Below are 27361 nucleotides of genomic sequence, written 5' to 3'. Positions count from 1 at the left end.
CACAGTGAGGTTTGCAATTTTATTAAGAAAACAAAAATTCAACCTATACAAAAAGGAAGGGGCTCGTGTTCCAGCAGGTGGCACCACGGTGGGAGCGGCAGCCAAGTCAGAGGGAGACAGCTTCTCAGGCCGGCCTCGCACCCTGCGGCCACCGGCCACCGCCCTGCTGCGGGGTGAAAGGGTTGGGGACGGCCTCCATGCTGCCCCGCCCCCGTCCCCGGGCCGGCTAGGCGTCCTGCTGCTGGATGAAGGGGTTGGGGATGGCTTCCATGCCGTCCTGCGGGCAGATGAGCACCACCGACGTGCCCCGGCACACCACCAGGCCCAGCTGCCGGGTGTCCTCTGTGAGCTTGTACTGGTCGTCGGGGTCTGGGGCAGAGCAGACAGAGGACTCAGGGAGCTCCGGGAGGCGTCCGAGACCCCCGACCCACCCCAGACCCTTGCTCCCACCTCCCCACCTGCACCCCTCGGGCACCACAAGCGCGCGGGGACCTCAGAGGGCGCAGGCTGTGGTGCAGGGCCACGGTCCGACAGTCCCTGGAGGAGCCCAAGCTGCGGGCACAGGGAGGCCCGGGGGATGGCCGGCTACCCTGGCTCTTGGAGCTCACTGGGGTTCAGGTACCAGGGCCAGAGACCAGGTTATTAGACATTAGACAGGCGGCCAGAATACAGCATCGCAGGCCTCCTGATCTCTGCAAGGTCCCCGGAGCCCAAGGGGGCCAACATTCATCCGAGAAGAAAGAGGCTGGGCCGGGCGCGGTGGCTTACTCCTGTAATCCCAGCACTTGGGGAGGCTGAGGAGGGTGGATCGTGAGGTTAAGAGATCGAGACCATCCTGGCCAACATGGTGAAACCTCAGTCTCTACTAAAAATACAAAAAGTTAGCTGGGCGTGGTGGTCCATGTCTGTAGTTCCAGCTACTGAGGAGGCTGAGGCAGGAGAATCGCCTGAACCCCGGAGGCGGAGGTTGTGGTGAGCCGAGATCGCGCCATTGCACTCCAGCTTGGGCGACAGAGCGAGACTCCATCCCCAAAAAGAAAGAAAGAAAGAAAGAAAGGCTGTTGATATGGGATGGGGACCCTAGGGAAGTGCCAGCAAGGAGGCTGGAGGCGAAGGCAGGACCTCACTTCTTTGGGCATGCGCTGGAGGGGCAGGGGAGAGCCATGGCCCCAGGTTTTTCACATCTTTTTTAGAGACCAGCTCACCCGCTGGTGTCTACACACTGACTGGGCACTTCAAGGGTGCCTGGCACAGTGAAATTTCTTATTTTAATTTTGTTAGAGGTGAGGTGAGGGGCCAGGAACGGTGGCTCATGCCCGTCATCCCAGCACTTTGGGAGGCCGAGGCAGGAGGATCCCTTGAGGCCAGGAATTTGAGACCAGCCTGGACAACACGGGAAACCTCATCTCTGCTAAAAATAGACAAAGTTAGCCAGGCGTGGTGGCGTGCACCTGGAGTCCCAGCTGTTTCCACTCTCCAGCTCCCCCGTCTCTGCGCCCCGGGAAGACGGAGTTTCCAGCTTTGTGAAAACGCCTAGGAACAGTAAGTGCTCAAGCCCGTCCTCCAGCCGCCATGGGGCTTCACGTCGGTAACTCGGAGTCAGGTTTTGTGCGTCTGAGAGGAAGAGCCAGCAGGCAGCCCACGGCCGGCCCCTCACCTCGCCGTCCCCCTCACCTCGCATGTACTCGATGGTGCCGTCCAGCACGAGGTTGAGGAGCGGGTCGAAGCCCTTCAGGATTCCACTGGCTTGGAGAAACCACCGGGGGGAAGAGAAATGAGAATGCGTGAGATGCATCCCGGGCACGAGGCCCACCCCAGTGTGGATCATGTGTGGTGCCAACTTCTCCAGGGGTGGAGGACTGAGGGTAGGTGAGGGCTCCCGGGGTGGTGGCGGGGGGGGGGGGGGGGCAGATGACAGCGGCCTCCAGAGCGACACCCCCGATGGACAGCAGACCCCGTCTGCAGGGGACGCGATGGCAAACACCAATGGCTGTGTGGGCCCAGGGTGCCGGCCGCAGCTGCTGGCTCGGCCTGCCTGCTCATCAGCAGCCTCGGTGATGAGGCCGTGTGTGGCTGACTGCGGCCAGACAGCTCTAGGCACAGGCACTGAAATGTGAATTTCATGTAATTTCCACATCTGAGACAGTCTTCTTTTGATCCCTTTCCAACTATCTAAAAGCCATGAAAACGATCGTCAGCTCAAAAGCAGGCGAAAAACAGGCGGCGGCACGTGCGGAGATGGAACCACCAGCCGGGAGCTTGGGGCTCGCAGGGAGCAGGCAACGGAAATGCTCTGAGCCCTGGGTACACAGGCTTCAGGGCTTGAGGCAGTCGCTGTGGCTTCTCTCTCCATGCTGCCTGCCCTGCCCCTCAGGCCTCGCTGCCTTACGTCCAGACCCCTGCCCCTCAGGCCTGGCTGCTTTAGGTCACGCCTCGCCGCTTAGGTTAGGGCTCTGACCCGGTGGTGACCTCTGCCATCTCATCCTGCTCCCAGTGTCTGGTGACCCGCCCATCCTCCCTGCCTGGGACGCCTCCCTCTGCTGACGATGTACTTTTGTGCTCACTGAGGGGCTTCCCAGCGGCCCGCCCCACCCTCCTTCTCACCCCTTCCATCTTTCAGGTGCTTCCTCCAGACACCAACCCACCCACACCTCTTAGGGTGCTGCCCACCGTACCATCCCCCAATCCCAGGAAGCAGGCACCCTGGGCATTATTCTGTCTGCCTGTCTCCCCGCAAGGCAGAGCCTAGTGAGCTGGCCCACGGCCGCTCCCCACACACCCAAGGCAGCCCTGTGCAGGGGTGCAGGGTGAGGGTCTGCAAACCATGACCCTCGGGCCAACCTGGCCGGCCACCCGTCCCGTAGTCAAAGTCCCAGGGCCCGGCACCACCCTCGCTGCTCCAGCGCTGACCACGGCGGCTCTCCCTCTCCCTGCATAGTTCAGTGGTTTCAGAGACCTTCTGGGATGCAAAGCTGAAGGTATTTGCCGACCAGCCTTTGCCTGCAGAGGAGGTCTGACTGCCCAGGCTTGGGCTCCCCGCTCCCCGGCTCGCTCTCTCTGCCCTCAAGTTCCTCCCCTGCAAAATGAAACTCATCACCTACACAACGGGGTCAGATGCAGCTGTTCAGGTGCCCGGCACTGGCCTGACCAGTGAGTCCCCCTCTCAAGGGGACAGACGTGAGCACCGAGGCAGGTGGGTGCAGCCAAGTTTCCCCTCCCCTGGAAAGTGGGCTGGGGCTGGTGACTCTGACGGGACAAGATGTCACTCTAGCAGGTAAGTGATGTGACGAAGACAAGGAACTCTGCAGCTGTGATTGAAACCCCAGAACCAGCGGACTGTGAGCCAATCTGGAGGGAAACAGCCTGGGTGAGTCTGAGGGCATCAGGTGAGCCCTTCAGGAGCTAGACCTTTCTGCTCTTCTTTTTTTTTTTTTAAGACAAAGTCTAGTTCTCTGTCATCCTGGCTGGAGTGCAGTGGCGTGATCTCGGCTCACTGCAACCTCGGCCTCTCATGTGCAAGTGATTCTCCTGCCTCAGCCTCCCCAATGGCTGGGACTACAGGCATGTGCCACCGTGCCTGGTTGATTTTTGTGTTTTTAGTAGAGTCGGGGCTCTGCCATGTTGGCCAGGCTGGTCTCAAACTCCTGAACTCAAGTGATCTGCCCACCTCAGCCTCCCAAAATGCTGGGATTACAGGCGCCTACCACTACAGCCGGCTAATTTTTGTATTTTTAGTAGAGACAGGGTTTCACCACATTGGCCAGGCTTGTCTCGAACTCCTGACCTCCTGATCTGCCCGCATCGGCCTCCCAAAGTGCTGGGATTATAGGTGTGGGCCACTGCGCCCGCCATGTCTGAGGCTATTTAGGTTGTCACAACTTGGTGGAGGCCAGGAATGCTGCTCAGAACCCTGCAGTGCCCAGGACGGCCCCAACCCAGAGAATGATCTGGCCCCAAATGTGTCCATACTGTTGGTGCAGGGAGAGATCTTGACATGGGTGGGGGAGGAACAGAAGCCAGGAGATCTGTGGGGAGCTGGGGCAGTCCCTGGACACACAGGACTGCTGAGAAAGCCAAGCCTCAAATCCCAATCCCTGCTACGCCACTGTGACTTTGGGTTACGTTTGTTTCCCACTCGGTGCCTCAGTTTTCCTGCCTGCAAAATGGGCATACCAGTTCCTACCTCCCGGTGTAAGTAGCGAGACTGCACAAGGTGGTGAGCGTCAAGCATGTAAAGAGGGGCCTGCGAGGCCGGGCGCGGTGGTTCACGCCTGTAATCCCAGCACTTCGGGAGGCCGAAGGGGGGGAGAATCAATTAAGGTCAGGAGTTCGAGACCAGGCTGGCCAACATGGTGAAAACCCCCGTCTCTACTAGAAACACAAAAATTAGCCGGGCATGGTGGCCGGCGCCTGTAATCCCAGATAATCGGGAGGCCGAGGCAGGAGAATCGCTTGAACCCGGGAGGCGGAGGTCGCAGTGAGCCGAGATCGCGCCACTGCACTCCAGCCTGGCAACAGAACGAGACTCAGTCTCAAAAAAAAAAAAAAGAATAAATAAAAGAGGCGCCTCCGCATGCATGCGTCCTCATCATCGCTCTTGCTGGGTTTATTTCAATTTGTTTTTTTTTTTTTTTTTTTTGAGACCGAGTTTCGCTCTTGTTACCCAGGCTGGAGTGCAATGGCGCGATCTCGGCTCACCGCAACCTCCGCCTCCTGGGCTCAGGCAATTCTCCTGCCTCAGCCTCCCGAGTAGCTGGGATTACAGGCACGCGCCACCATGCCCAGCTGATTTTTTGTATTTTTTTAGTAGAGACGGGGTTTCACCATGTTGACCAGGATGGTCTCGATCTCTTGACCTCGTGATCCACCCGCCTCGGCCTCCCAAAGTGCTGGGATTACAGGCTTGAGCCACCGCGCCCGGCCTGTTTCAAAATATTAAAAGAGGGGCGCCGACGGCGGGAGCCTCCTCACCTTCGCGGCCTCCCTGGAACTTCACCCGGATCGTCTTGTCGATGTACTTGGACAAGTCCAAGATGCTCTCCTTCTTCTTCTTCTCCTTATCCTGCGGGGAAAGCAGAGCGCGTGAGGCGCAGAGCGCGGCCGGAGCCCCACGCCCCTCGGCTCCGGATATCGCCGCGCGCTCACCGCCATCTTGCCGCGCCGAGCCGCTCTTCGCAGGCACCGCCCCGCGCCCTTTGACCCCTACCGGCTTCACGGGCGCATGCGCGGCGCATGCGCGGTCCGGGGGCTCGAGGAGTTGCTGGGAAACATCTGTCGACGGTTGCGGTGGGTACCGGCCGACATGGCGGCGGCGGCGGCGGAGGCTGCGCTGGCGCGGCTTGTGGCGCCCTTTCTGCTCCTCGCGGCCCAGGTGAGCGCGGCGTCGGTTCCAACGGCCCCGCAGGCTGCGGCCCCTCGGCCTCTCGGCCCCCGGGCTACGCCCAGGAACGACCCAGGTCGTCTCGGGGGGTCCAGCTTCGGGGATCCGCGGTCACCGCGCTGTTGGCCGGCGGTGCTGGGGACTGGCCGTGACCTTGCGGGGCTGTCCCCGGCTCGTCTCCCTTCCCTACCTCGGAGGTCCTCCGCCGCTGCAGTGCCCCTCACTTCCGGGTCTGAAGCTTGTGCCCACTCCATCCTTCCGTTCTGCCTGTTCTTTTCGGGGTCTCCAGCCGCCGCCGGGGTCGCCTGTCTCTGGTTCTGTGGCCTTGGGCCGGCGGCTGCCCACCCCGCGCCGAGCCTCAGTTTCCCCTTAGGCGGAAGGGCGCGGTGCTGGCTAGCCTCACCCTAGGGGGTGCGGTGGGGAACCCAGAGGCGTCCCGCGCGTCCCCCAGTGTCTGGCAGTCCCCTGGAGAGGCCAAGAGTCCAGCCCTGCACTGGTGCAGCATCCCTGCTCCATCTTTCACTCCGTGACCTTGGATAAGGGAATTCCCTGCTTGGAGCGTCAGCTGCTCGTCCGCAGGAGGGCTGGCCATGGTGTGGATTCTGGAGATGATGCCCAGGGTGACCAGCGCCCAGGGCCAGCACGCCCTCGTTATGTTAATTGTGTGTCATTTGATGTAAAGGGCCTCAGGTTCTCGTGGGGACAGTCTACGAGATAGCACTGTCCTAACTGCGTTTCTTATTTTCTTATTTCCAAGTCTTCCCTCTCTCCTGAGTTCGGGGGCCCGAGCAGCCCTACAAATGCGGCCCTTAACCTTGACTCCTCCCTCCGAGTTCTCACTCTTAAGGCGTCGCTGCCACCGCCTCCTTCTCAGTCCCACTCCTCCAGCCCCACTGTCCTTCCCCTGCTGTGGCTGCCTTTGTCCCCCGTGTCCCCGGTCCAGCCTCGACACAGCAGGAGTGACCCTGTCGCATCCAAATGAGCGTGGCCGTGCATTTGTGGGCTGGCTATTAGAAGCCTGCAGTTCATTGCAGGCGCTGTGCTCTCTGGGCGTTTCTCTTACCCTGGAAGCCCCCCACGCAGAAACTTTCGGACAACCCCACCCCCACCCCCAGCTGCTCTTTTGGCCTCCTGGACTCCCCTCGTTCTGCAGCCAGGGACCTACAGCTCCCCAGACATTTGGAAGGAGGGAAGAACCAAAGGTGAAAGGAAGATCCTGAAATACTGTGGATGGAGGGACTCAGTTTGCCTGGAAAGGCTTTTATAAAGCAGGTGTGTGTGTGTGTTTTGAGAGGGAGTCTCGCTCTGTCGCCGAGGCTAGAGTGCAGTGGTGCCATCTCAGCCCACTGCAACCTCCGCCTCCTGGGTTTAAGTGATTCTCCCACCTCAGCCTCCCGAGTAGCTGGGATTACATGCGTGCACTGTCTCGCTTGGCTAATTTTTGTATTTTTAGTAGAGATGGGGTTTTGCCATGTTGGTCGGGCTGGTCTCGAACTTCTGACCTCAGGTGATCACCCGCCTTAACCTCCCAAAGTGCTGGGATGACAGGCGTGAGCCACCGTGCCCGGCCCCGAAGCAGGTGTTCCCAAGGTTGAGTAGGAGTTTGCCGCGTTCGCAGGAGGGGAAGGGTATTGGCAGCAGAAGCAGCATGGGCAGGGGCTGGGAGGAGTGAGAGCTGTTGGGCTATTTGGGGCTGGAAAGGGGTGAATGCGGCTGGAGTGTAGGGTGGGATAATGCTGGAATGGAGGGTTTCCATCTTCCACCTGGAAGATGTCACCACCTGGGAGGCCTGCGGGTGGGCCGTGGAGAGAGGCTGGGGCAGGGGCACAGAGGAGGGGGCCGTGGTATGAGTGGCCCCAGGCAGAGGGTGAAGGCAGAGCATTGGGCCTCCTGGGCTGGAGGACAGGCCGTCAGGTTGAAGCCAAGTCGTGGAAGGCGCCGGGTGCTGGGGCGCGTGGACTTTACCCTGGGCGGGCTCAGGAGCTTGAGCTTTATCCAGAGTGTGGAGAGCCAAAGGCCGAGTCAGAGGTGCTCCTGCCCCTCCCAGAACCTCGATTGTAAATACACCGAGACCGCCCGCACCTGGAGGGGGCGGGGCTTCCTGCATTGGAAGTGGGAGTCTGTTGCCCAAGAATGAGGCTTGCTCTCGGGGCAGGAACCTGCTTGGTGACAGTCCTCAGCTCACTTGCTACCATTGGGTGACCCTGAGCAAGAAAATCGACCTCCCCAGTGAGACACCCCCCACAATGGAGCCATTCCCCAGCAGGTCTGAGCTGGAGCCGGTGGACCTGGCTGGACCTGGCCTGGCTCCTGGAACTCCTCAGTTCCAGGTTCTGGAGTCACGTGCTTCTTTCTTTTCTCTTTTCTTTTTTTTTTTTCTGAGACAGTTTTGCTCTTGTTACCCAGGCTAGAGTGCAATGGCGCAATCTCGGCTCACCGCAACCTCCGCCTCCTGGGTTCAGGCAATTCTCCTGCCTCAACCTCCTGAGTAGCTGGGATTACAGGCACGCGCCACCATGCCCAGTTAATGTTTTGTGTTTTTAGTACAGACGGGATTTCACCATGTTGACCAGGATGGTCTCGATATCTTGCCCTCGTGATCTCCCCGCCTCAGCCTCCCATAGTGCTGGGATTACAGGCATGAGCCATCGCGCCTGGCCGTCACGTGCCTCTTTCAAAGGCCCTTGACTTGGATGTTTTCACAGTCATTCTGAAGCAGGGTTTCTAAGCCTCCTAGAAGGTTTTAAAGCTGTGTTTAGTTGCGAAGCATCTGCGCTGCAGTTGGGGGGATTCCGAGCTGGAGGCCTGGACTTTGAGCCTGTCTTCGTAGCCTGCCCCAGCTTTTGCTGGCCTTTCACATTTCTGTGAGCCCGACTGGAACTCAGGGCCCTATTAGAGCTGTGGCGCTTGAAGAATTGCTCCCTGTTCCTTTAACTCGGCAGGTGAGGAAACTCTTCACAGTGAGATGCTGCTTTCTCTGGCCTTTGATAGAGGCACAGGCTTGTTTTTTAACGGAAAACCAGTTTTGCGAATTGTGCAGAGGAAAATGCATGAATGTGCTTTTGTGCTCTTAAATGACCCTTTTAGAGAGAAGCAGTTCTGTGGGTTCCCATTTTACACAAAAGACACTTTTCACCGAAGTCCCTGATCCCGTTGAACCAAGCTTGGCAAGTGTTTTCTGGGAAGGGCCGGACAGTACTTCTGCTGGGATTTGTGGCCCATGTGGCTTCTGGTGGGGTCACTTGGTTTCTCCTGTTGTACCTCCGAAGTGGGAGACTCTTCCTTAGGAATGGGCTTGGCTGCGTTCCAATAAAACTTTATTTACAAACACAGAAGGTGGGCCTTGACTGTGGATTCTTGGCCTCTGCTGTGACCCATAACATCCCTCCTGGAGGAGGTGCGAGGGGTTCTGAACACTGGGAGGCTGTGTTGGAAGGGGGGCCCTCACGGGCAGGCAGTCTGATGGGCAGAACTGGGAAGGGGCTCCTGACTCTGCCTCGGCTCTGGAGGTCACATGTGAGGTGCAGGGGGTTGGGCTGGGTCAGGTGCAGGAGGGACGCAGTAGCCAAGTGCTGAGACCCCCAGGGGATTGCAGGGACTGGGGCTTTCACCAGGCTGCCACCCCGAGGCCTTGAGGGCCTTGCCCCAGAAGCTCCCAGACCAGGCCAGAACCCTGTGTGATTTCAGTGAGGGCCCGGCGGTTGGCGAGCCAGTTTGTGCCCGGGTGCTAGGGTTGGTGTCCGGCGCCAGGGACCATTGGGACCTTTGGCCGAGCCAGAACTCCCCGTCCCCAGCCCCAGCTTGGCGGGGCTGCGTCTGCAGTGTGGGCCTTGTGTGAGGTGGAGTTGTCCAGACGAAGGCTTGCTCTCCTCTTCCTCATGTGGTGAATGGCTGTGGCCTGTTTGTTTCCCTGGCAGGTCCTCTGGGGACCAGTGGATGTGGCTGTCTCTCTGCCTGGGAGGTTTACAGCCTGGCAGGAGCCCCGCAGCCCCAGCGGGCCTGGGCCAGGAGCCCGCCCTGTGCAGCTGAGCCCTGCAGCCCCAGTGGGCCTGGGCCAGGAGCCTGCCCTGTGCCAATGAGCCCTGCAGCCATGGAAGGCTGAGGGCTGGGCGCTCCTGAGGGCTGGGCGGGCCTAGGGCTCGGGGGTGGGTCTCCTTGCCTCGCCCATGGCTTTTCTCCTGGGACCCCTCCTCTCTACACACTGGGCACCCCTGGGGTTCCGCACCGAGGGTCTGCAGTGTGGGAGAGCAGCTGGGACCTGCGCCTCATCCCTGCGAGACCCTCTGGTGACCAGCATCCTTGAGAGATGGAGATGTCTTTGTTAGATACTGGCTGGGGACCCTGGGCAGGGGAGTGAGAGGAAGGGGGATGGTGCAGGCAGCGGGCAGCTGCTGGGGGAATCGGGGGAATCGGAGCCCGCAGTGCCCGCAGTGGGAAGCATGGTAAGCGGGGTCAGCTTCCTGCGTGTGGAATCGCGTCTTTCCTCATAGCTCCATCCTGCTCTGTGAAGCCTGAAATTGAAGAGACAGGGGTTGGCCCTTCCTGTCCAGGCCCGTCCCCTCTGTGGCCCTCCTGGGAGGTGTCCAGGGCGTCAGGGCCTGGTCCTGCCCCCACCTGGTTTTGAGAGCACTGTGAGTGCCCTGGCCCGCTCTGTCCCTGGGTGCAGTGGCCCCTGCTCCTCTTGGCTGGCTTCTGTCCCTCGTCCCTGTACCGGGTCAGGGGTTCCTGCCGGAGGATCTGGGCCTTCTCCCTGTGGCCCTTCCTGAGCAGCTGCTACTGCAGGCTGGGAGTGCAGGGACTGAAGCCCTGGCGATTCTCCCTCCTGGAAAGTGAGCTGCTGTGCTGGACGCTGCGGGCTTGGGGCTTTGCGGGGAACGAGACAGTGTCCTGTGTGACGGCATGTCCTGTTGCAACCTTAGCCTGCCCCACTCAGGACCTGGTGCCTGTAGGCCTCTTGGCCCAGCTGCTTCCTGCTGTTCTTCCAGCAGGAGCTGAGGGGCACCGACCTGGGGATCTTCCTGTTCTGGGACCTGCCATGTGACTGGGCCCTCATGTGCCCCTGGAGTACCAGCCAACAGGCAGTGCTCATGGGACTGTGGGTCCAAGGCCACTCAGACCTAGTAGTGTGGAGGCTCGTCCAGGCCTCCCGCCCAGGCCCAGGGCCAGGTCTGCTGGGGCCTGCTCTCCTTTCCCACGGAGGGCTCTGCCCGTGGCTGTTGTCCTCCTGCCGTGCCCACTGGTCCTGGGAGGCGCAGGAGGTGGTAGGACCCCTGTTGTTTGGTGCAGAAACTCGTGGGGCCACAGAGTGGTGACCTGACATACCTGTGGTCACCAGCCCGGGGCTCCCTGAGGAAGGTGAGCTGGTCTGCATCCTTGCTATAAACCATGTACGGTCACGTCCCTGTCTGTCCTGTCGAGAGGGGAAAGCATCCCAGACCACCTCATGAACATGGGCCCCCTTCCTGCGCTCTGTTTCTCGGGCAGTGCGGCCCTGGGCCTCCTGTGCTGTGGTTCTGATCCCCAGCCTTGTCCTGCAGGTGGCCTGTGAGTATGGCATGGTGCACGTGGCCTCCAAGGATGGGGGCCCGAAAGGCAAAGACTACTGCATTCTCTACAACCCGCAGTGGGCCCATCTGCCGCACGACCTCAGCAAGGCAGTGAGTACCTGCTGGCCGGGCGCCCCTGCGGAGAAGCGTGCGTGGTGGCCAGGGCTCCAGAGACTTATCGGGCAAGGGCTGCAGGAAAGATCTGGAGGCAAGAGGCAGGCCCTGGCCCAGTCTGGGGGACCCTTGGGTGGCCCCCAGTTCCCCTAGGCCTCCCTAGTCCTGGTCATCAGTGAAAGCTGTCCACGGGGCCTTGGGATGCGGACTGAGACACCAGCTGAGCCCCATGTGCTGGATAAGTGTCTCTATTGCTCCATGCCACAGTTCACGTCTTGTGGGCCCAGACACAGGGGTCCTTGGAGGAATGACACCAGAGGGCACAGTGGGGTCCCAGGGACGAGACCCATTCCTTTCCCCATCTTCCCAGCTGGGGCACTAGCAACTGTTGCTGGGTGGGTCTCCTCAGTCCCCACCTCCTTTTCCACCGCATCCCTCAGGCCCTGCCTCCTTTCCCCGCTGTGCCTCAGGCCCCGCCTCCTTTCCCACTATATCTCTTAGGCCCCACTTCCTTTCCCACTGCATCCCTCAGGGCCTGCCTCCTTTCCCCTAGTGTCTCTCAGCCCTGCCTCCTTTCCCACTATATCCCTTAGGCTCCGCCACCTTTTCCTGCTACATCCCTTAGGCCCCGCCTCCTTTTCCACTATATCCCTTGGGCCCCACCTCCTTTCCCACTATATCCCTTAGGCCACAGCTCCTTTCCTTTCCCACTATATCCCTTAGGCCCCGCCTCCTTTCCCACTATATCCCTTAGGCCCCGCCTCCCCTCCCCGTGCCTCTCAGACCCCACCTCCTTTCCCACGATATCCCTTAGGCCCCGCCTCCTTTCCCACTGCATCCCTCCGCCTCCTGGATCCCTTGAGGCCTGTCAGCTAAGAGGCACTACCGTCTTCCTGTCTGCTTTGTGCATAGTGTGTGTGTGTGTATGTGTGTGTGTGTGCACGTGTGTAATTGGTATGTGTCTGGATGTGTGCATGTGTCTGAATGCATGTTCTGAGTTCACATCAGTGTGTGTGCATGTGCCTGTTTTTTGTGTGCTTGTGAGTGTGTGTAATAGGTATGTGCCTAGACATGTGCCTGAGTACATACTTCTGAGTTTGTGTGAGCACACGTGTAATATGTGTGTGGGTGTGTGTGCCTTAGTGTGTATATTTGTGGATGCATCAGCATGTGTGTGCGTGATCACGTGTGTGATAGCTGTATGGTGGGAGCATGGGCCCGAGTGTGTCTGTGTTCGTGTGTGCATGTAAGTGTGTGTGCAATAGGCATTTGTACAGATGAGCGAGTGCATGTGTGTGCACGTGCGTAAACACGTAACAGGTATGTGTGGATGTGTGCATGTGCCGAGTGTGTGTACGTGTGTGTGCACATATAACTACGCAATAGGTGTGTGGATGTGTGCATGTGCCGAGTGTGTGTACGTCTGTGTGCACATATAACTGCAGTACGTATGTGTGTGGATGTGTGCACATGCCTGCGGCGTGTGACTCCACATACATGCGTGTGTGTAATAGGTTTGTGTGTGGATATATGTGTGCCTGAGTGTGTGTTTATGTCTCTGTGTGTGTGCATGAGTGTGTGCACCGTGTGCTTAGGCCTGGCTGTATGAGAGTGCATGTGTAATAGGTATGTGCGTGTGCCTGAGAGCGTTTGTGTGAGTTCGTGTGGTGTGTGTGATAGGTGTGTGTGTCTGCCCGAGCGTGAGTACACATGTATGTGGTTGTGTGTATGTGTGTGTGCACACTGTGCTCGGGCCTGGCTGTATGAGAGTGCATGTGTAATAGGTATGTGCATGTGCCTGAGAGCGTTTGTGTGAGTTCGTGTGGTATGTGTGATAGGTGTGTGTGTCTGCCCGAGCGTGAGTGCACATGTTTGTGGTTGCATGTACATATGTGTGTGCATGTGTGTGTGTGCACTGTGTGCTCGGGCCTGTGTGTGAATGCATGTGTAATAGGTATGTGTGTGTGCCTGAGTGTGTGAGTTTGTGTGCTGTGTGTGATAGGTGTGTGTGTCTGCCCGAGGGTGAGTGCACATTATGTGGTTGTGTGTACATGTGTGTGCGTGTGCTCGGGCCTGGCTGTGTGTGAATGCATGTGTAATAGGTATGTGCATGTGCCTGAGAGTGTTTGTGTGTTTGTGTGGTGTGTGATAGGTGTGTGTGTCTGCCTGAGCATGAGTGCACGTGTATGTGGTTGCACGTGCGTGTGTGTGCCGTGTGCTGGGGCCTGGCTGTGCACCGGGGATGGTGCATGCTGTCCTTGTGGACACAGCCGCAGCGGTCCTGGAGGCCCTGGCCCCCTCAGATGAGGCAGCCCAGCCCATGGTCCAGGGCCCACTGTGGGACCCACCGTTGGGATGGCTGTGCCTAGGTGGGGCTGAGGCCGCACGGGCGAGGGCCGGGGCCTAGCTCAGTGCAGGCTTCGGGTAGGGGAAGGAGTAGCTGGGCCCTGCGGTGACTCATATCAGCGAGACGACACCATGCCCTGGCCTTTCCAGCCTCCCTTGCAGCTGCGCAACTGGACGGCCTCCCTCCTCTGCTCTGCAGCCGACCTCCCCGCTCACGGCTTCCACGACCAGATCCCGCTGGTGGCCCGGGGGAACTGTACCTTCTATGAGAAAGTGAGGCTGGCCCAGGGCAGCGGGGCACGCGGGCTGCTCATCGTCAGCAGGGAGAGGCTGGTACGGCCCTGTGCGCCCCTCTCCACCACGGGGCCCGGCCTTTCTTGGTCTACTCTCGGGGGCAGGAGGGGGCGGTGGCAGGGGCAGGGGCAGGGGCAGGGGCTGGTTTTCCTGCATCTCCCTAATGGCAGGCCTGTCTGTGGGGAGGGTGTGGGCAGAGATGGGTCTTTGCTCCCGAGCCGCTGGCTGGGCTGTGGAACACTGGCCGTGTCTTGTGAGGCGCCTGTCCTAGAGCATCCCCCAGGGTGACTGGAGACCACACCCTCCTCGGGGATGGGATTGGGGTGGCTTCTGAGGAGCAGGTGGTCTAGCCCTGAGCTGGTCCCTGAGCTGGTATCGGGGACCCCGGTAACCTGGTCCTCGAACCGACAGGGCTGTGCTCACCTGTGTGGTCCTAGCCAGGCGGCCTGAAGCTTAGCCCCTGTTCCCTCTCCTGTGAAATGGGGCTGTGGCTGAGAGCTGGGGGCCTGATGGGGCCAGCTATAGTACCGGGACATGCCGCCTGCTGGCTGGGCAGGGTGCACGGCCTCCCTTGAAGTGTAGTTTTGGGATAAGAAGAAAACGGGGTTCAGGAATGCCCTCATAGCCCTGCCTGTGGCTCTGGGCTGGCCGCTGCCTATGCTGTGGCCTGAGCCTGCCAGCCGAGGTGGGCCTGGTGCAGGGGCTGAAGGCTGAGGGCAGAGCGGGCCTCGGAGCGCCGGGGTGCCATCCCCTTCACTTGTGCTGCCGTCGAAGTTGAGAGAGGGCCTCAGTGGGTGCAGGGCTCAAGGTGGCTTAGTGGGCAGGCATGGGCCGTGGCTTTTCCTCTGGGGATAAGTGTCACTTAGGACATGTGTGTGCAGTTAGGGAGTCCCACGGCCGAGGGAGGAATCGTGGCTCTTGAAGCCTGGGGCCCTGTCGTCAGGTGGGGAGGACTTGGTGACTTTGGTCCTCCTGGGAGGCCGGAGGTTGCTGGGTACAGAGGGGAGCATGCAGACGCCCCAGCCTGGCCTGAGCCTCGAGTGAGGGTCCCAGGAGAGGAGGCGAGTGGGCACAGAGCTGGGGGCCCACCTACTGCCGCCGGTGATGCCTGCTGCTCCCTCCTCTGGGCCCCCAGGTCCCCCCGGGGGGCAATAAGACGCAGTATGACGAGATTGCCATTCCCGTGGCCCTGCTCAGCTACAGAGACATGCTGGACATCTTCAGGGTAGGTCCCGGCCTGCTCACACCCGTGCTCTCGTGGCGTTGGGGCTTCGGGCCGGCTGCCGGGGGTGCGGGGGGGGCTCGTTTGTCAGTTGGTGGGATCGGGGTGGTGGGGGAGGCGTGGCCCCTGCAAGCCTGGGTCCCCAGTGCTGCCCCGTGGCTCACGGCTGCCTGGGCATCCACGCTGAGGGCTGGCGGTGGCCCTGACGCCACCTCTGCTGTGTTCGCCGAGGCAGCGTTTCGGCCGCGCGGCGCAGGTGTCGCTGTATGCGCCTAATGAGCCGGTGCTGGACTACAACATGGTCATCATCTTCATCATGGCCGTGGGCACCGTCGCCATCGGCGGCTACTGGGCCGGGAGCCGGGACGTGAAGAAGTGAGTGCCGCGCCGTTTGTGTGCCATGACGTGCGGGGCAGGTGGTTCTGACAGTGGGGCCGGGACAGCCAGCCTTCCCGTCCATGGCAGCAGTGAGTGCTTTGGGTGCGGCGGGCACAGCTCACCCCGTGGAGCCCTTCCTGTTGTCCTCAGGAGGTCGAGGGACAGAATCAGGCTTTTTTCCTGCCTGGGTAGGCTCCGGGACCTGGTGTGGGTGTGACAGGTGTGGGCGTGGCGGGTGCGGGTGTGGCATTTGGGGGGCTGGGCGGGTGTGGGTGTGGCAGGTGCAGGCTTGGCAGGTGACTGGGGCCAGCTGCCCTCTCCTGCTGAGCCACCTGGGTCCAGGGTGGCCCCTTGTTCAGGGATCTTTATGCAGATACAAGCTGTGGTCGCTGCCCACACGCCAGCCTCTGGCCCCGCCTAGTGGTTGCCCCGGCCCAACCCAGGGACGTGGGCCCTGCGGCCCTCTGCTGTGTGGTCTCCTCTGTCCTGGGGATGCTCAGGACGGTTCCTTGTGCTTCGGTTCACTCCCACCGCTTCCCCTCCTGCTCTTGGGTTTTCTGTCCCATGTCCCTGGGTGGCTGTGGGCTCGTGGCCTCCTGTCGGCCAGCTGGCCCCAGTGCCCCGTGACCCCGTGGTGTCTCCCAAGAAGGTACATGAAGCATAAGCGTGACGACGGGCTGGAGAAGCAGGAGGACGAGGCGGTGGACGTGACGCCGGTGATGACCTGCGTGTTCGTGGTGATGTGCTGCTCCATGCTGGTCCTGCTCTACCACTTCTACGACCTCCTCGGTGCGCCAGGCCTCCACGGGCACTCGCCCCGGGCGGGTGGCCAGCCAGCCCCGGGTGGAGGGAGGGTGGCGTGCGGGCCTGGCCCCTGACATCATGGCCCTGCCCCTGCAGTGTATGTGGTCATTGGAATCTTCTGCCTGGCCTCCGCCACTGGCCTCTACAGCTGCCTGGCGCCATGTGTGCGGCGGCTGCCCTTCGGCGGGTGCAGGTGAGGCTGCCTGGGCCCGTGTGCCTGCCTCTGTGCTGTGACGCCCACAGCCCCCATGTGTGGTATAGCCCAGGGTATACAGCAGGTGCTCACTCAGTGCCGGCCTAGGGCCCCTACGCCCCGGAGCAGGGTGGAGTCGGGGTGAGCTCTTAGCGGAGCCGACCAGCAGCCAGGCACGAGGGGCAGTGGGGGAGGGTGCCCTCGTCCCCAGGAACTCTGCCCTGGTGTCAGGCTGGTGGGGGCACAGGAGGGTGCCAGGGTTCTCTGCAGAACCCGGAAGGTTTCCCTCCACCCAGAGCTTGGCCTGGCTCTCAGGGGTAAAGGGAACTGCCAGGGGGCTCTCAGACAAGGTCAGACCTGGGTCTAGGAAGCAGGACCTGCCCAAGGGGAGACCTTTTGGGTTGCCGTCCCTGGGTGGAGGTGGAGGCTTGGAGCAGGCAGGGCCAAGGCAGAGGGAGCCCAGCACAGGTGAGGGGGCTCTTGGGTAGAGCCAGTGGCCCCTAATGCCTGCCCCAGCCAGGCTCTGCCCTGCTCCGCCCCACCCCGGGGGCACCTCCTTTGTCATCGTGTGGGGATGTGGAGTTTCATAGGAGGACAGAGTGGGGGCTGCCACTCTGAAGGGGGTGCCTGGACAGGGCCCAAAGGCAGTGGGCAGTGGGATGAGGCCGGGGCTGGAGGGCTTCACTCTGACTGCCCTGTGCCCCCCAGGGTCCCCAACAACAGCCTGCCCTACTTCCACAAGCGCCCGCAGGTGCGAATGCTGCTCCTGGCGCTCTTCTGCGTGGCCGTCAGCGTGGTGTGGGGCATCTTCCGCAACGAGGACCAGTAAGTGCTGCTCCTGGGCCCTGGCAGGTGGTGGCGTGCCCACCCGGGTGTCCTCAGACGCTCCCTCCCTCCAGGGCTTCCGGGGCCCTGACTCCCTTCCCTCCTTGGAGGCTGCCCAGCCTGGAGCCACTTGAGCGCCCTTAGGAAAAGCTCTGGCCCCAGGCTGCCCCGACGGCGTTTGTCCCGGGCCATAGGAACCCTGACTGGATCTGGGAGGAGAGGCCGAAGCCCCATGGCCCTGGTGCCACGTCCTCCGGCACACCTGGCTGGGACTCCTGTGCGGGGCAGTGCTGCCCAGAGCCACTGTCTGCCCCTGCTGTCCCCGTCCTGGTGCCCGTGGCACAGCACAGGTCTGAGGCCCAGGGCGCGGGTGCCAGGGTCCCCGACCCTCTCGGTCATGCCTGCTGCGGCCCCGAGCAGTGACGGAGGTGCCCGCACTGCTCCCCACATCCTCACCTCCCACACGGCCTGGACTGTGGCTGCCTCCCGCTGGCCAGGCCTCCTCACGAGGGCGAGCGCCTGGCACAGTGTTGGGAGGACAGAGCCGGTCTGTCCCCGCCCGGCCCCCACCGCTGTCGCTGATTCCATCTGGCACTTCCTCCCAGCTTTCCCGAGGCAGCCAAGTGCGCTTGGCTTTAGTACGGCTTGGAGCCACGGCACGTTTAACTGGCAGAAGGAAGACGTGAAAATATTTTGAATCCTTTGTACACAAAGAGAAAATGAATTTTTCAGTTACATCCGAGCCAGGAACTTGCTCCAGCACGTGAAGTTAGAGCAGGCCGGGGCCGGCTGGGCTGTGATCCCTTCATCTGGGAGGCCAAGGCAGGAGGATCACCTTACCAAGGCGTGCAAGGCCAGCCCGGCAGCAGAGCGAGCCCCCGCCTCTATTGCAGAAGTAATGTAAAATAAGAAAACATAGCCGGCCGCAGCCCTCTGGGTGTTGGCGGTGCCTGGTGCCTGCAGTCGGCTGTGCTGGCGTCTCCTGTGGAGCCCTCTGTTCTTAGCAGCCGCCCTGCCCGGGAGGTGTTTTTATCCCATTTTCAAATGAAGCCTTTGATGTTCGAGTCGCTGTGGAAGGTGGGGAAGTTGTCCAGCAAGTGACAGGCAGAGCCGGCGTGGGGGTCAGGCCAGCGAGGAGGGGCTGCGGGTTCTGCCTGGGGCCCGGAGAGAGCATGAGGTTGCAGCTGGCCAAGGGGGCGGTGGCCTTCTGCAGGAGGCAGTTCTGTGCTTTGCCCTGGGGACACCAAGTGCGTGGCGGCTCCACCCACTGTGGACCGACAGGCTGTGAGGAAGCCTGGTGTGGTACGGGTTTTTCTTTAATAAGCAGTTTGGGCCGGGCACAGGGGCTCACATTTGTGATCCCAGCACTTTAGGAGGCCAAGGCAGGTGGATCACGAGGTCAGGAGTTCAAGACCATCCTGGCCAAGATGATGAAACCCGTCTCTACTAAAACTACCAAAATTAGCTGGGAGTGGTGGCTCATGCCTCTAATTCCAGCACTTTGGGAGGCCAAGGTGGCAGATCACTTGAGGTCAGGGGTCCGAGACCAGCCTGGCCAACACGGAGAAACCTCATCTCTACCAAAAATACAGAAAAATTTGCCTGCCATTGTGTCGGGCGCCTGTAATCCCAGCTACTCAGGAGGCTGAGGCAGGAGGATCCCTTGAACCTGGGAGGCGGAGGCTGCAGTGAGCTGACACCATGCCATTGTGCTCCAGCCTGGGTGACAGAGTGAGACTCCATCTCAAGAAAACCCAGTTTGGAGGGGTCAGTGCTCAAGCCCTCCAGCGCATGCACCCTCTGCCTGGCGCCTGCCTCCAGCTTGATGCCCACCGTCTGGGGACAGTGACTGAGGGGATGCAGCTGGCCAGGCCTGTGTCCACTGTCCTGGCTGCAGAGTGGCCGCTCCTCCACCTGCTTCCACAGGGTGGGCCTGGGGCTGGAGCTGTGACAGCCGAGGCTCCTCCCACAGGCCTGGGTCCTCAGGGTCATCCCGTGGGCAGGTGCAAGGGCAGCGTGGCCGCCCGCTGGCCGAGAGCAAGGGCCAGTGAGCCTTGCTTGTGTGGCTCGTGGAGGTGGCGTCCCTGGGGGTCAGCGAGCTTCCGCCCCGGCGGGGCTGCTGCTTTGTCTTGCAGGTGGGCCTGGGTCCTCCAGGACGCCCTGGGCATCGCCTTCTGCCTCTACATGCTGAGGACCATCCGCCTGCCCACCTTCAAGGTGAGTGAGGGGGGCGCGGCCTCGGGGCAGCATGGGGAGGGGGGTTGCAGGGCAGCGTGGGGAACAGGGCTTCCCCCGGGCCTGGCCTGTGCGGGGCTGTGGTCCTTGCAGGTCTGTTCTTCCGCTCACTGTCCTGGGGACGGCCACCGAGGCCTGCTGCAGAGGTTGGGGCTTGAAGATTGGGTCCCACGGCCCCTCCCAGGTGGCATGGGCGGGTGGCTCTGGGCGGTGGTTCCGACGGGCACCTCCCGTGTCTGGATGAGGTGATGGGGAGAGCAGTTGAACAGAGCTGAGGCAACTGGCCTCTGGGTGGTGCTGGGAGCGGCTGCACTCCTGTGGTGCCGGCATTTGCATGCCTGGGACGCCCTGGTATCCCAGAGCCCGCGTGGTCCCGGCCTCCGCCCTCCTGTCCCCGTTGTCGTGTTACGGGGAGAGTCTACGAGCCGGACTTTTGTCCTCCAATCCCACCCCGATGTTGCTTCCAAAGTGCGCTTCCGCGTGGCGTGTCCCCAGCACTGGGCGCGCTGTGCTCAGGTTCCTTTAAAGGCTTCCTCCCCAGGAGGAGGTACTGGGCCTCGTGAGATAGGAGTGGAAGTGGGGATTCGGGGAGGCGCAGGCGGGGTGGGGCCGCCCTCAGCCGTGGGCTCCGCAGGCCTGCACGCTGCTGCTGCTGGTGCTCTTCCTCTACGACATCTTCTTCGTGTTCATCACGCCCTTCCTGACCAAGGTGGGCACCCGTGCCGCCCCCCAGCTCCATCACCCCGATCCCCACCCCGTCACCCCACCTCCGCTCCATTACCCGGCTTCACCCCGCCGCCCTGCCCTAACACCCCTCCTCCGCCCCATCACCTTGTCCCCCCACCCCATCACCCTGCTCCCGCCACCCCATTACCCACTCCCCCCACCACGTCTCCCACTCCCCACTGCCTGTAGTCCTCACTCCACCCCCTTCTGTGCAGAGTGGGAGCAGCATCATGGTGGAGGTGGCCACTGGGCCCTCGGACTCAGCCACCCGCGAGAAGGTGCGTCCCCTGACTGAGAGGCTCAGGTTGCACGGGCCAAGGTGTTGCGTGGAGTGGGGTGGGGCTTGAGGCACCCGGCTGTCCGTAGAGGGTCCTGGAGGATGTCTTCCTCTTTGCATCTTCACAGCTGCCCATGGTCCTGAAGGTGCCCAGGCTGAACTCCTCGCCTTTGGCTCTGTGTGACCGGCCCTTCTCCCTCCTGGGCTTCGGAGACATTTTGGTGCCAGGTACTGAGGCGGGTGGCACGTGTGGGTGGTGCTGTGGGGCAGGGCCCCGGGTGATTGAGGTTTGTCTCTGGGTGTGAGGGGCCCGGGCACCGTGGGCTGGAGAGGAAGCCCTGAGTGTCAGGGTCAGCGAGGGTGGGGCTGTCGAGGCCCGGGTGCCTGGGCAGCGAGGGCAGTGCCTGGGTGGGATGGGGACCCCCTTGGTGCCCAGGGAGTGGGGAAGGCCTCCTGATACACACAGCCTCACCCCATCCTGCTCGGGGCTACACAAGGGTTCCTGCAGGGCCTGGGTCCCGGTGAGCTGCTGCAGAAGACAGAGACCAGACACTCCCAGCCTCAGTGTCCCCGGGGTCTTGCCGGGCGTGTCTGCCTGGCCTTTGCTCTCACTGTGGTCTCAGCTTACCCACTCAGAGTCACGGCAGTTCTGTCCTAAGTGAGTGTGTGTGGCCCGTCTGAAATGACAGCAGCCACCAGGCGCAGAAGGCCACGGCACCCACAGGTGCTCAGGCGCCTGCCGCTCCCTGGGAGCCCCTGCTCTGAGGCTCTGTGGCTGGTGGGCCTCCACCCTGTTCCTCCCCAGGGCTGCTGGTGGCCTACTGCCACAGGTTCGACATCCAGGTCCAGTCGTCCAGGGTCTACTTCATGGCCTGCACTGTCGGTGAGTGCCTCGGCCCGGCCTGTGCTGGCTGCCCCGGCTCCAACCCCGTCCTGACTCAGCCTGTATCCTGACCCTGACCCTAACCCCAACAACCCCGCCCTGACTCAGCCTGTATCCTGACCCTGACCCTAACCCCAACAACCCCGCCCTGACTCAGCCTGTCTCCTGACTCTGACCCTAACCCCAACCCCAGCTCCAACAGCATGACCCCATAACACCCGACCCTAACCCTAACCTCAGCTCCAACAGCATGCCCCGTAGCACCCTGACCCGACCCTGGCCGCTCCGGGAGCCGGCCTGTGCAGCGCCCCGCTTTCTCATTCTCCTTGGCTTCCATTGTTCTGTTCTGTTCTGTTCCTTTTTTTTCTGTTTTCCCCTTTTTGTCTTTTTTTCTTTACCTTGTCTTCTACTGTTCTTGTTACGAAAGTATTTACACAAAAGTGCCGTTTTCTGATGACCCAGATTGTTTTTAAAAACGCCCCCTACCGCAGCCAGCCCCCAAGAAACCGTCGTCTGGCGCTGGTGCTTCAGGTCGGCAGGCAGGCTGCCCTGCTGAGCCACGCCCGACCCGCCCGTCTGCGTGGTCCCAAACGCCCGCTCCCGGGCTGGGAGGGCTCAGGCGGCCTGCGGTGCCCTTTGGTTGGCGGTGTCCCCCTCATCCCTGCTTCCTGCAGCTGCAGGTGCCCCTGGCCTTCCCCTTGCCCCGTTGTACCGTCTTCATACTTACCCTTTAAAATCATGGCTGAGGCCAGTCGCAGGGTCTCACGTCTGTGATCCCAGCGCTCTGGGAGGCCAAGGTGGGTGGATTGCTTGAGCCCAGGAATTCAAGACCAGCCTGGGCAACGTAGTGAGACCCTGTCTCTACAGAAGAATACAAAAATTAGCCAGGCATGGTGATGTGTGCCTGTAGTGCCAGCTACTCAGGAGACTGAGGTGGGAGGATCGCTTGAGTCTGGGAGTTCAAGGCTGCAGTGAGCCGTGATCGTGCCACTGCACTCCAGCCTGGGCAAAGGGGTGAGACCGTGTCTCGAAAAAATAATAAAATGAAAGAAAAAATAAAACAGCTGCAGAGATGTCTCTCCTGAACCGTAATTTGTAGAGTTGTCCCCGTAAGTCCTGAAATTGAAGCCGTTGAGGTGTTTTATGGGTGCCAGCTCTTCGTCTCTGCTTCTGTTGACGATCGCTGATGGATGCGTGGATGGTCTGAAATGGACGAATAGGGATGCCCCTGTGCCATGGTGTCGGAAATACGGAGATAAGTGTTGGGAAAAGTGCCAGGAGCTATAGTGAACTTGCTGGACACAGTGGCTCTGTTTCTGTAGTGTTCTAGTAAAAAGTTAATTTTCTCGGCTGGGCGCAGTGGCTCACGCCTGTAATCCCAGCACTTTTGAAGGCTGAGGCAGGCAGATCATGAGTTCAGGAGTTCAAGACCAGCCTGGCCAATATGGTGAAATCTTGTCTTAAGTGAAAATACGAAAACTAGCCAGGCCTGGTGGCAGATGACTGTAGTCCCAGCTACTCAGGAGGCAGAGACAGAATCGCTTGAACCCGGGAGGCGGAGGTTGCGGTGAGCCAAGATCGCGCCACTGCACTCCAGCCTGGGCGACAGAGTTTTCTTACCTTTGCCTTGAAATCATTTCAAATTGCAGTTGCAGGGTCAGTACAGAGAACTGTGTGTCCCTTCTCAGAGGGACTGGTGATTTTGTCACACCCGCTCGACTCTGTTCTTTCTCTCCACACTCACACTCACACCCACGTGTGCAGCTGGCCCTCCCCACCCATGCGGTCCACATCTGTGGACTGAAAAGACTTGAGGACAGATGTCGCCTCTGTGCCGAACGCAGATTCTCTTGGTCGGTATTCCCTACGCCGTGCCGTGGGACAGCGAGTGCCTGTGCTGATGTCGTGTTTGTGTTTGTAGGAACCGAGGGTGATTTACGGTTTGTGGGGTGTGCGTGGTTCTGGGCAGACGCTGTGCCAGCTGACGCCAGGGAAGTGAGCACGGGGCTCGCAGCCCTCTGCGGCTGCTGGGGCGGCCGTGTGCCCATCTGTGTACTTGAACGTGGGAGTCATGGCAGTTCTGTCCTGAGTGACTTTAAAGAACGGGCGGGCACCCGCCCCCGACCCCAGGCCCAGCGTTTCACCAGGCGTCTCCTGAGAACGCAATGTATACGCCCACGGCTCGGTGTCGCGGGGTGGGCTCTCTGGTCAGGCACGTGTCTCCTGCTGACTTTCTCGTGAGAGGTTCATAGAAACTGAGTTCTGTTCATGTCTCTCAGCCCCCTCCACGCTGCCCAGAGCCCGGCCTCCCTGTCCTCTTTCTCACCCTGGCCCTTCCTTCCATGTCTTTGGGGACCCTGACGTCTCTCACTGGCCCTGGCGGGGGCAGGGTGGGAGTACAGCCCAGGAGGTGCCAGAAGGATCTGCATACTCTGGGGAGCCCGTGGCCCTGTTGGCTGAACCCCGCTCTCCCTCTCCCGTCCTTCCACACCCCTTTTCCTCCACTGCCCCCGCAGCCCGCTCTGGCCTTCCAGGGACATGGGTGGTGGCCCCCGAGGGCCAAGCTGAGGTGACACCCCCTCTGTCCCCACAGCCTATGGTGTCGGCCTCCTCGTGACGTTCGTGGCGCTGGCCCTGATGCAGCGTGGCCAGCCCGCCCTCCTCTACCTGGTGCCCTGCACGCTGGTGACGAGCTGTGCCGTGGCACTCTGGCGCCGGGAGCTGGGCGTGTTCTGGACGGGCAGCGGCTTTGCGGTGAATACCAGTTTGCTCTGACTGTGAGAAATACTCGCCTAGTGAGCCCTAACTAGAGTTAAAGTTGAGTGAGATCTCCAGCAAAGAGGGGTGACTTCCTGGGTTCCTGGGACTCAGGGACATGGCCCTCCGGAGCTGACCTCGCCCCTCCGGGCAGCGCCTCTTGGAGGCCATGAGCCCTGGGGGAGCGTCCTGGGCATCAGTGCGGCTCCTCCCGTAGCCGCCCTCCCTCTGGGGGAGATAACCGTGCCGCTGCGTGGCAGTCCTGCAGCTTGTTTTGTGGAAGTTAAGCCACACGCATCCCTCTGCACTGGTGTGATGTGTTGGGTTGAGCTGGGCTTGTAGGTCCCACAGCTGGAACCATGGCCTGAGACCAGGCCCGAGGTCTCCTGGGGCCAGCACCCCCACACTAAAGGTCTCCCCATTCTGATGGGCATTTTAGAAGGTTCAGGAGAAGCCAGGGACCAGGCCCCAGCAAGGAGAGACGTGGGGTCCAAGGTTTTCTTTGGAAGGGGCTTGCGTAGCTCCCGGCCTCTGCTGGCCTCGGACGGCCCCTCTGTGGTCCCTGTACCGACGGGGTCCTGGGCGCCTCCCTCGGGACACTACTGCTCATCCCAAGCCCAGGTCCAGAGCCCCTGGGGTCAGCACCTCATTTTAACCCTGCCGCCGTGGCCTGCGGGTACTGGGTGTGGTGGCCCCTGCCTGGGACTCCTCCGGGTTCCTGTCGCTGCCTCACCTCCGCCTCCCTCTCCTGCAGAAAGCCCTACCTCCATCTCCGTGGGCCCCAGCGCCTGCCGACGGCCCGCAGCCACCGAAAGACCCTGCCACGCCGCTGTCCCCGCAGCCGCCCAGCGGAGAACCGGCTACGTCCCCCCGGCCTGCTGAGCGGTCCCCAGAACCAGGCCCGCCCGAGGAGATGGGGCCTGGAGCCCCCACACAGGAGCCCGGGAGCCCGGCCGAACTCGAGGGCCCGGACCAGGCCCAGCAGCACCCCGTGGCCCCGCCCGGCACCGTGGTCTAGGGGAGGGGTGAGACGCTCGCAGCTGTGCTGTCCACCAGGATGGTGGGGATGCCTGGCGCCTGCCGGAGACAGACAGACAGACGCCTGCTCCCGGGACTGAGCCTGCGCCGGCCCTGCCCACCCTGACATGGTGCTGATCCTCACCAAGGCCCCCGCGGTCCGCGCCCAGCCCCGCCCAGCTGCCCCGGCTGCCCACCTGCTGCTCCAAGCTCACCCGGCTGCCACAGGCCTCCTGTGGTCCGTCCTCCTCGCCGGGTCCGTCCTCTCTGCAGACCTCCAGCGCCGTCTGCACGAGGGAGCTGCCCACGGCCGCACTGGTGCTTACCGGCTGCTCCGTCCTTCTGGTGACCTTCCTCACGGTGTCCAGCTCTCCGGGCTGAAGAGCGGCTCTCTGCCTCTGGGAGGCTAGCCTTTCCCTCCTGCGCGGACTGGAGACCCGTGGGGCAGGGTTTCGGGCGTGAATGAGGCCGGCCTCACGTGAGCAGACGAGCTGCTCCCCTGGCCAAGGCCCCGCCACCCTCAGGCAGTCCCGGGGCGCCTGGCCGCGCTGCACACTCCTCCCCGTCTTAATAAACGGTCGCCACTTAATAAACGGTCGCCAGCGTTGCCTGGTGGGGCGGCAGTCTCAGACTGCCCTTCTGACAAGGGGGATGGGCGCCAGGCAGGCCGGGTCAGGCCCTTGGGGGTCCCTGGGGCTGAGGGAGGGAGGGTCTGGGCCGCAGGAGGCCGCAGCAGCTCCCGGCACCCGACCTCGCTTCCCGTGTGGGCCCCGTGTGGCTTCCGCGGAGAGGGGCTTGGCCCTCAGCTCTCCCTGTGGCGAGGGCATTGGTGTGTGAGTTCCTAACCCTCTGGACCCCGCGGCCAGGAGCTTCTGGAACCTATATCCTGCCACTGGCGTGGTCTCCTCACCAACCCTGCTGGTTCTCCCGACCCCGTGGCAGAGATGTCCGCGCTAGAACTGACCGAGGCGTGGCCCTGGCCTCCTCCCATCGCTGCACGTGGTCACTTCCAAAGCAATGGAGCCGCATTGCACGGTACAGGGCTGCCCGCCGTGCCAGGACCCTGGCCCTGCCCACTCCCGCCCCTTCCACGCAGCCTGCATCCAAGTCCGCAAATCTGTGTCTCGATGTTAAGCCAGGCGCCCCCAGCTGCACATGGGACTGCTGAACGCTGCGCTGTCTGGCGGGTCTGTTTCAGACAGGTGGCCGGGGTGAGCCCCGATCCCTTCCCAAAAATACCAGCAGGAGACTCGCAGGCACCTTTGAGCCGCGTCCCGGGGAGTAGTGGCGCCTTCCCTGAAGCCATTTTGTACATGGGACGGGGTGGGGACTTCTCTTTTCTGGTGTTGGACCTTTGACCAGTGTGGAGGGGTCAGAGGTGGCGGTCCTGGCCTCGTCTCTGGCTGTCTGTTTGGCCTCGCTGCCGTTCAGTCTGATCATTAAACTCAGCTTTTGATACACGTGGCCCGGCCTCTGCTTCCACGGTGCACAGCCCGTAGCATCTGCTCCGTGCAGGTCCTGGTGAATGGAACTGAGAACAGGCAGGCCGCCGGGCTGTCCTGCAGAGGACGGACGGGAGCTGCTCCCGCAGGGCCGGCCAGTGCCATGAGGTGCCCAGCGTCACTCCCGCGGGCTCTGTGGGCCGTGGTCCCTGTCACGCTTCTCGCTCAGCCGCTGTTGGCTGGAAAGCATCACAGACCACATGTAACATGGGCCAAACTTGAGATGGGGTCTTGGAGTGTTGCCGAGGCTGGTCTCGAACTGCTGAGCTCAGGAGGCCCTCCCACCTCCGTCTCCCAGAGCGCTGCAGTTACAGACATGAGCCACCACACCCGGCCCCCAAATAACTCATCATGCCAAACCTGACGTTGGAATTGTAGGGCATTCTCACATCCCAAAAGAGTTTGTTACTCTTCTCTCTCTTTACAAATGCGAAGACCTGTCTCGGCTGCTTCGGGACAAGGTTTCGTTTCCAGCTACTGCTGGCCGGCCCTGGGCCTGTGGGGAGCTGGGTGATGGGTGATGGGCGCAGGTTTGTGTGCGGGCCGAGAGGCCAGTGTGTCCGGAGCATCTGCCAGGCATCAGGGACTGTGTGTGTCATTCTAGTCTCACAAAGTTCCCTGTCACATTAGAGAAGGTGAGTCCCAGGCCGGGCACAGTGGCTCACACCTGTAACCCCAGCACTTTGGGAGGCTGAGGCCGAAGGAGTACTTGAGTCTTGGAGTTCAAGGCCAGCCTGGGCAACATAGCAAGACCCCATCTCTACAAAAATTAGCTGGGCGTGGTGGTACACGGCTGTAGTCCCAGCTGTTCAGGAGGCTGGGGTGGGAGAATTGCTTGAGCCCAGGAGGTCAAGGCTGCGGT

The 27361-nt window shown here is 61.6% G+C and overlaps 2 protein-coding genes across 3 annotated transcripts; one reads left to right on the top strand and one right to left on the bottom strand.

Moving 5' to 3' along the window:
- On the bottom strand, nt 1-5226 carry LSM7 (LSM7 homolog, U6 small nuclear RNA and mRNA degradation associated). Its single transcript, XM_010339262.3, has 4 exons — nt 5146-5226; nt 4972-5062; nt 1675-1746; nt 1-369 (listed from the first exon to the last, which is right to left on the bottom strand). Exons 1-4 carry the CDS (start codon nt 5149-5151, stop codon nt 227-229), a joined length of 312 nt encoding a protein of 103 aa, XP_010337564.1. The 5' UTR covers nt 5152-5226; the 3' UTR covers nt 1-226.
- On the top strand, nt 5213-26461 carry SPPL2B (signal peptide peptidase like 2B). Of its 2 annotated transcripts, none has more exons than XM_003928606.4 (15): nt 5213-5371; nt 10918-11037; nt 13537-13719; nt 14816-14905; nt 15138-15277; nt 15927-16069; nt 16181-16277; nt 16986-17102; nt 19238-19319; nt 19972-20046; nt 20279-20341; nt 20469-20568; nt 21146-21223; nt 23817-23977; nt 24735-26461. In XM_003928606.4, exons 1-15 carry the CDS (start codon nt 5222-5224, stop codon nt 24996-24998), a joined length of 1863 nt encoding a protein of 620 aa, XP_003928655.4. In that variant the 5' UTR covers nt 5213-5221; the 3' UTR covers nt 24999-26461. The 2 variants fall into 2 exon arrangements, with proteins under 2 accessions (XP_003928655.4, XP_010337563.1); XM_010339261.3 differs by having other exon boundaries at nt 23817-24040; nt 24735-24817.
- The last annotated feature ends 900 nt before the right edge of the window (nt 26462-27361 follow it).

The sequence above is a fragment of the Saimiri boliviensis genome, chromosome 14, assembly GCF_048565385.1.
Source record: "Saimiri boliviensis isolate mSaiBol1 chromosome 14, mSaiBol1.pri, whole genome shotgun sequence".
NCBI classification, from domain to species: domain Eukaryota; kingdom Metazoa; phylum Chordata; class Mammalia; order Primates; family Cebidae; genus Saimiri; species Saimiri boliviensis.
Note: the sequence above shows the minus strand (reverse complement) of the source record. Positions and strands in the feature narration are given on the sequence as shown.